The sequence below is a fragment of the Acyrthosiphon pisum genome, chromosome X, assembly GCF_005508785.2.
Source record: "Acyrthosiphon pisum isolate AL4f chromosome X, pea_aphid_22Mar2018_4r6ur, whole genome shotgun sequence".
NCBI classification, from domain to species: domain Eukaryota; kingdom Metazoa; phylum Arthropoda; class Insecta; order Hemiptera; family Aphididae; genus Acyrthosiphon; species Acyrthosiphon pisum.
Genome location: NC_042493.1, coordinates 117,876,062 through 117,884,335, shown reverse-complemented (window position 1 = coordinate 117,884,335; position 8,274 = coordinate 117,876,062). Strand labels below are relative to the sequence as shown.

General features: G+C 28.0%; 2 protein-coding genes across 2 annotated transcripts in view; one reads left to right on the top strand and one right to left on the bottom strand.

Moving 5' to 3' along the window:
- LOC107884095 (lamin Dm0-like) overlaps positions 1 to 2,343 on the bottom strand; it is a 9,425-nt gene extending 7,082 nt beyond the window's left edge. Inside the window, exons 1-3 of the mRNA XM_016805567.2 lie at positions 2,327 to 2,343; positions 1,823 to 1,913; positions 508 to 566 (exon numbers count right to left, since the gene is read on the bottom strand). Of these exons, the coding sequence (XP_016661056.2) occupies positions 508 to 566; positions 1,823 to 1,913; positions 2,327 to 2,343 (167 nt within the window). The remainder of the gene's footprint in view (positions 1 to 507; positions 567 to 1,822; positions 1,914 to 2,326) is intronic.
- Positions 2,344 to 2,618: 275 nt separating this feature from the next.
- On the top strand, positions 2,619 to 3,474 carry LOC100571818 (ring canal kelch protein-like). Its single transcript, XM_029485455.1, has 5 exons — positions 2,619 to 2,634; positions 2,699 to 2,767; positions 2,845 to 2,957; positions 3,017 to 3,325; positions 3,406 to 3,474. Exons 1-5 carry the CDS (start codon positions 2,619 to 2,621, stop codon positions 3,472 to 3,474), a joined length of 576 nt encoding a protein of 191 aa, XP_029341315.1.
- The last annotated feature ends 4,800 nt before the right edge of the window (positions 3,475 to 8,274 follow it).

Below are 8,274 nucleotides of genomic sequence, written 5' to 3'. Positions count from 1 at the left end.
AGTACATAGTTTTTAACATTATTTTATTAATTTTTTTATAATGTAACAATAGAAAATAAAACAAAATCAACTCGAATGTCAAAAAAATTAAAATAATAATAACATTATTATTATAGGTACAATCTATAGAATTTTCCACATAGATTTTTTGTATTCAATATTGGGTTTACTAAATTGAACTTAAAGTCTTAAAATACATTAAACACGACGCATATTGTTATATAACTTATATTCAATACCTACCTCAATTGATAAGTAATTCATTAATACATATAATAACGAATAACGTTTTTTTCCTATATGAATTATTAAATACATTTTAAATCTTATTTGGTTTTCTGGTTATTTTGGAAGCGTATACCCGTAAAATAAGATTTTACCTTGGGTATACGCCGAAAATCGAAAATCTTCTGATGGGTATACGGCGTATACCCGCGTACCCGTACCAATACACCACTGGTTTTATCTATTCGTTACGTTATAATAAAGACTTTCAAATCGACTGACTTTTCTGTAGTTTTGTCTTGTTGTTCCGCGACTGTTGGCTTGCTTGAGTTACTTCTCATCTGTAATATTAGTTATCAAAAAAAACTTACTCGTACTCATCAAAAAACGTGCGCATTTTCCTCGTTAATCATCACGGAAAAAAATAAGCGTGCGTCTGACATCGAATACGCCTATCTTCGAGTGCGCATATTACTTGCCGTCACATCAGAGCGCGTTTTCTGTTTTCGGCAGTCGTGCAAATACATGACCCGCCGACGCGCGTCCATATTCGGCGTCGTCAAACAGGTACTGTCTATCACTTGGTCTCTCATAATTATTATGTTACCGTTGAAAAAACCACTACTATAGCAGTAGTAGTCCATTTTGGTCGGTACTATTACTATAAATAGCGGTACTATAGGTACATATTATTGTGAATTCAGTGTCCCCTGGCATCACCAAACGGAAATACTGCTGAAGCAGTACTTTTTATAATATTGTGAACCATCAATGCGTTAATTGCATTTCTTCATGTCATTTTAATATTTTTGAGTATTTTTTCAGAGTTTATTTGAATAATATTATAGTGCTAAGACATCCAAGCCCAGGACTTGATAAATACACAATTTAAAATGACAGCCAAATTTGAATATACAAAATTGTGTTATGGAGAAATGTTTCAAGTATTAAAATCCTTACGCCAGTAAGTAGCAAGTGATTAAAACTGCCAGATAAAACATTAGTGACAAACGTTTGTTTTTAGACATGAGCTTTTTTGTGACATTAAATTGGAAACAGATGATGGGACAATAATATTTGGACATAAAGTGATATTAGCATCGGCTAGTCCATATTTCCATGCAATGTTCACAAATTTTGCTGAAAAGAACAAAGATCATGTTGTTATAAGACAATTAGATTCTATTATCTTACAACTATTAGTAGAATTTATTTATTCCGGAACAATCATGATAACCAAAAAAAAATGTACAGGTAATAATAAACAAACTTTGATTTTGTTTAAGACAAAAACATGTTATTTAATTTTTTATTATTTATTTATCAAGGATTTGTTAGCAGCAACTAATCTCTTGCAGTTAAACGATTTAAAAGATACATGCTGTGATTTTATTCAAAAACAACTGCATCCTACAAATTGTCTTGGTATAAAAGCTTTTGCTGATGTTCACAGCTGTACAAAATTATTATCAAGTTCAGAATTGTACATTAAACAATACTTTTTGTATGAAATATTTTTTATGATAATGATACTTTAAGGAAATTGTCTTATATTATGTTATTGTTATATTTTGATTCTTAGAGAAGTGGTTGAGACTGAAGAGTTCCTATCCTTATCATCTGAAGAGTTAGTTAAGTTGATCTCTTTTGATGAGCTTAACGTGTCATCTGAAGAAGAAGTAAGCAAACTAAAATTGATTATTATTTATTTTTGTATTAGGGAATGAAATATTAAACTACTTGCATAAATAATATATATATTTTTTTTAATTAAGACCCATATGTATTGTTTCTCTAATATGTATATATTTGACAGAAAGGATGTCTTTAAACATTCTATTTTAATGATCTCTAAATACTTAAAAAAAACACTTCTAAAATTTGTATTTAAGTTTAAAGTGGTTAGGTTAGGTAGGTTAGATATTTAAATGTTTGTTACAGACAGGTAAAATTGTATTAATGCTAACGTTAATATTCAAACCTATAATTTTCTAAGAGTTCTTTGCAAAAAGTATACACGTAAGTTCTGAATCAGTGAAAATAAATGCAACCAAAATTATTGCTATTTATTTATTTTAGTTATTTTATGAGTTATACGGGCTTAGCCCTTTTTGACATTCCAATACATATTTTTGATAACAGAAATGTTTACAATAAAGAGAGAAGAAAAAAAAATTAAATCTATACAGCTATAATACATTAATACAGAATAACAATAACTTATGTTGAAAATATATACATTAATAATTTAGCAATAAGTATTGCAATATACCTGTCGATAAATTTGAAATAGGAATTGACTTAGCTAGGTAGACAATGCTCCAAAAAAACATTCAATAGTCATCTACATCAAAGTTCTATTAATAAGTTTATTTATTTTTTTAGGTATTTGAATGTGTTCTTCGTTGGGTTAAACATGAATTGGATTCAAGAAAATTTTTTTTACCTCAACTAATAAAGCATGTTCGTTTAGCATTTACATCGGAAAATTATATAATTCAAAAAGTACTGAAGGAACCAATTCTTAATAATAACCCTAAATGTAAGTTTATATTTTTTTGTTTAAATATACCTATATTGAATGCATTTATATAATTTATGTTTTTATAATTAATAAAGGTAAAGAGTATATAAATGAGGTTTTACATTTTCATTCTCCTAAAAGACATCAGTCAGATCAAGTTATCCCTATTCAAAAACGCATCCGGTATAAGCCTAGACTTGAAGATAAAGTATGATTCCAATTAAAATTATTTTTCTTTCAAATATTTTATTGATTTCATTTTTACAGGTTATTCTAGTAGTTAGTGGAAATGTGGGGAAATATTCAGATTCTACTGAATGGTACGACCCAAAAGTCAACCGATGGAAGTTAAAAGCAAAACTACTAAGAACACCAACTAAGCGTATTCTAGCCAGTGTAACTGTATCAAAAAATAATGTTGTGTTTACTGTGGGTGGTTATTGTTCGGGATCGTATCTTCAGTCTTTTTTTGTGCTAGATTTATTTTCAGAATCACCTTGTTGTAAACCAATTGATGACATGTTAGTCAAAAGAAGTAAATTAGGAGTTGGCGTGATAAATAATAATCTGTATGCTGTAAGTTGTGTTGAAATGTAATTTACATTTATTTAGTTATTTATGTTATAAATGATATACATTATATAATAAATTCCAAGGTTGGCGGATTTGATGGAACTAATTGTTTAAATAGTGCCGAAGTTTTTGACGACAGTACTAAAAAATAGCGTATGATATCTAGTATGTCTACTGGAAGAGATGGATTAGGAGTCGGTGTTCTAAATAATCTTTTATATGCGGTAAACTAATATTTCATTATATGATTTTCAATTTTTAAAGGAGCACGCAACACAAAAAAAATGTCTTTAAATTATCATGCTAAATCATCAGGGTTGGAACTACTAAAAACGATTTTGTCAATTTTTTGCTGAGGTTTTGGGATATCTAGAATAACCACGTAACATCACTGTGCCAGACTCTGCATAATCGCTTATCATACGCATGTAAAAGTCACATACTTTACAAAATGATTTACTAATATTAAAAATACTTAAAAGAGATATTTTAGCTACGTCCATATTATAATTAACCTAGTTCTTAACATTGGTTCTTCACTTTGTTTTATTTTGATAAACATTTTGATATAAGGTTGGAAATTTATCTATAGTATTATACACATAATTTTCTCATGTGTTTTAATATTTAAGCGCCAATCCTTGGTTCTGCTAGCCTATGTGATAATAATGAAACTTGGCAAATCACTTCATTATGGTTCGTTGTGCAACTATACTATATTTAATCTTGGTCTAGCCCAATGATACCACGCTTAAAATTTAAAATTCTTTCCAATTAAAACAAATATATTCTAGTGTTTTGTGCTCCTTTAATATATCTTTTATAAGTAATAATTGTAAAAACAATTCCCCCTAGAAAAAATTACAGGATAAATTTCTTGAATAAAAATATTTTGATAAATTTAAAATTCAAACCAACTTTGATAATATACTTGTATTATAAAATATATTTGATTAACTAGGTACGCAATAAAAGATTTAATTATTACATCAGAAACTGACTTTTTTTTGTAATGAGCAACATATAGATATTTGTAGGATTTATGTGTATCTGAATTGAGCAATATATAGATACACATAAATCCTCTTATAATACTATAATATAGGGAATAACAAGACTAGATTTCATAATACATAATATAAAAAATAATCTAATTAATATTAATGTTATAACTTATTAATATTGTTAACATTTGAAAACAATAATACCATATAGGTATATAAAAGTAAACTAAATTTTTGTTCAATGTATATTTTAACATTAATAAATATAGCTTAATAGTTTAGTTTTCATTAAATCTTGATTCTTTGTTAGTTGATCAAGCTTTGTATTTAATTTCTAATTAGTAAATTGTTGAATTTTTACAATATTTAAGTATAATAAATAATAATAAATATACATTTGCAACGAAATAAAAACATGTTGTAACTATTCAACTTTTCATAAACATTAATTCACTTGTTGAAAAATACTTTGCAATTTTATTCTACTCTAAGTTTTTTTTTCTTTTCATCAGAATTTTAGTCCGCTAATAGTTTTTATTCAATTGTATAGGTAGGAGGTAGTGATTTTACATCAGGAGAGGTGTTCAACTCTGTTGAATGTTATCATCCCAGTTTTGATGCATGGAGATCAGTCGCAGAAATGTGTAAACGTCGATGAGGTATGGGTGTAGGAGTTTTAGATGGCGTCCTGTATGCTGTAGGTGGTTATAATGGACCGGAAATTCTGAAAAGTGTAGAAGCATACAGACCAAGTACAGGAGCTTGGACTACAATGGCAGACATGAATATACCTCGGAAATTAGTAGGTAAATACTCTTATGACAATTCAAAATATTTTTATAAAACAATGAATTTGAAATGTACTACATTTAAATTAAAATTTTAATATAGGTGTAGTTGCATTAGAAGGATTATTGTATGCAGTCGGTGGATGTGACCATAATTATTCTTCTGTTTTTAATTCTGTAGAAGTTTATAATCCTATCACCAATACCTGGACCATGCTAGGAGCGCCAATGAAAGTAAAACGGTATTATGCGGGAGTAGTAGTCATTAATAGACCACCTGATTTTAAAAATTAGTTTTAGATTTTTTTGTTGTTACACCAGGTATATTTTTTTAATGTATCATAATAAATTAATTGTTTTTCTATTAATTTTACAGTTTTTGAATGTTTTATTAAAAGTTACATGTACGATATAAATTGACTAAAAATAAAATAAACAAGGTTTAACATTTACTAAATAGTACCTATACTTTTATGTACGAAAGTGTAAAATTATATATTATGCATATTTTCTTATTTTTGTTTTCAAGATCCCAGTCAACATGTTAGTACAATTTGAGCATTCATTTGATTTAATTATAGAAATTTTATAATATCTAATAACTTATGACTATCATCCAGAAATAATTCAGGAACATATATTGTTTTAATATTGTAATATTCTATAGTATTTATGTGTATTTTTAATGAATAATAATGTTATATATATTTTGATTTTAAATAAAAATTCACATTGTATGAATATTGAATTTAATATAATATGAATGATTAATGGAAGGAAAAGCTAACTAAATAATTAATTAATTTTTTGCGCTCTCAAAATTACTTTAAAACTAGCAGAATCTCAAGTCTACAAATCAATATATTTGTTATTAAATATAAATTAAAAATTTTAATAATTTAATAATATAAAACACTTGGACAAATTCAGAGAAAAATGTTGATAACGAAATTAGAAACTGATATTTAAACACAGTAGAACATTTATTTAAAGGGGCAGAGTGAGACCTAATTTTGGGAGTGGAAAACATTTTTTTCCGACCCATTAGTTTATCAGTTGATTGTTTCAGGGTCAACTTAGAGACATAAACTGGAAAATAATAATGTATACTTTGATCTATCAAATAATTTATAATGTTAACAATTAGATACATATTTGTTAACAACCACCCAAGTTAATGTGTTGAAAATATTATTAGTTCACATTTAACAAACTTCAATGCCCACTGGCATTAATTGATTTGCCACAGGCAATGCCTTCCAGGATCAGCTAAATGATCACAGAATGAGAATAGATAAACAATTGATTTTATCTATTCTGTAATATTACTTACATGAAAAATAAAACAATTATCAAAATATGTTATGAATAATTTTCTATTTTTCATTGTGTATAAAAAATATATTTAATCAGATTGCCTAATTTCAAATTAATTTGAATTCTAGAAAAAATAAATACATTTGAGTAATATCTAGTTATCTAAATCCGATTATTTCAAAATATATGATATACTGTAGGCAGACGTTGATCTAGGAATGAAAAAAAGAGTGGGACGACTAGACGAAAAAATTTACTTTAAGTGCATAAAAGCATAGGCATCAAGTTTTTATAGTAAATAATATATTCATCATACATGTATATTAGGAAATAATAGTAATAACAAACTCTTATAATAACAAAATTCCCTTATTAGTTCGGTTACGAAACCCCAATACTCCCCTTGTATCCGCAAGCTATTGTAGGTACTTGGTAATTGTTTCATTTACTATTATAATATTATATAAATTACTTCACTAGTTTATATTATAGACATTATGACAACTGCGGGTTCTGAATGCCTAATCAATGATTCCACAATTTATATTTATAGATTTGTGAAAAACATTCTGTACGATCTACTTATATTATTGATTTTATTATATGTGTAATTAAATTATACAACTATAATCTAATAATTCATTAGGTACACCTGTCAAATTATCTGTTCACGTTATGAATGAACCATTTGGCTGAACAAAATATACGTTGTTTAATATATTTTTTGTTTTACCGATTATTTTGAAAAGTAGGTACTGGGAATTTACCTCAAAAATATTAGACAAAAATTATCAAAATTGTATGAATAATAAAATTGTTATTAATAATTTGATAAAAGTTACTAATTATTTTTGAATTGTATAATATTGTGGAATATTATACTTTATCACGTTGTATTAAAATACGTTTAGAAACCAGGAATTTAGCACATTCGCTGCAGACTAAAGTTTCCTAACTTGTTTTGTGTGTTGCTGTCAATTATTTAAACTGCCATAATATCATACAGTTACAACTATAGGAAAACATCATCACTATATTATTTTTAAATTATTATTTTTTTTAACCGTTGACCCAGAAGGCTCATTATTAATTGTTATCTATATCTAATACAAGCTGACCCCCTGCACTCCGTTGCCCTTAAATAATGACAACCCTTTAAAAAATTGTGATTGTTCAAATCCTTTTGTATGTAACTCGCAGCAGTAAGTGGAATTCAGCTTCCCTGGTAGGCAACCTAACTACGTCGGATCGCGGACAATGTTCGACAACATAACGTACTTGTTGGCGTTGTCGGTCATTTGCTCTGCGTGAACTATGAATCGAAGCGCTTGTCTTTGCTCCACTTGTCGTTGTTCATTGCGTTCAGCTCGTGTCTCTTGTGACTGCGATTCACGCCAGTGGCGGATAGGCCCACCGGGAATTCGGGATTTTCCCGGTAGGCCCTATCTTCTGTTATTGTATGGGGGCCCCCGGGCCCAACTTAATCTTGTGTAATGAAGATTGAAAATAATTTTAATAAAGATTCAAATTGACTAATTTAATATTTTTAACCACCAAAATACCATAATCATTTGGCTATAAACAATATTTATTTTTGTTCCCGTATCGGCCGTATCATTGGGAACATTGAGATTTATTTTTAGATTAGAGTTATAGAAACCCGTACCTATTTATAGTATCGGTAGAATACAGGCATACAGCTGTACTACCTATGTAATGCACCAATGCGGTATTGCGGTGGTTAAACGCTTTTATAGTTTTATTTTTATGTCCTGTTGGCTGTTGTCAGTTGTCACCGTATTAATTATTATTGACTTGTTTGATTGTCAATTACTTATAAATT

Bases quoted from the DNA above. Each gene is read 5' to 3' on its own strand.
- LOC100571818 (XM_029485455.1), top strand. The intron at 2,768-2,844 runs GTAAGTTTATAT...TAATTAATAAAG, and splicing joins TCTTAATAATAACCCTAAAT to GTAAAGAGTATATAAATGAG. The intron at 2,958-3,016 runs GTATGATTCCAA...TCATTTTTACAG, and splicing joins AGCCTAGACTTGAAGATAAA to GTTATTCTAGTAGTTAGTGG.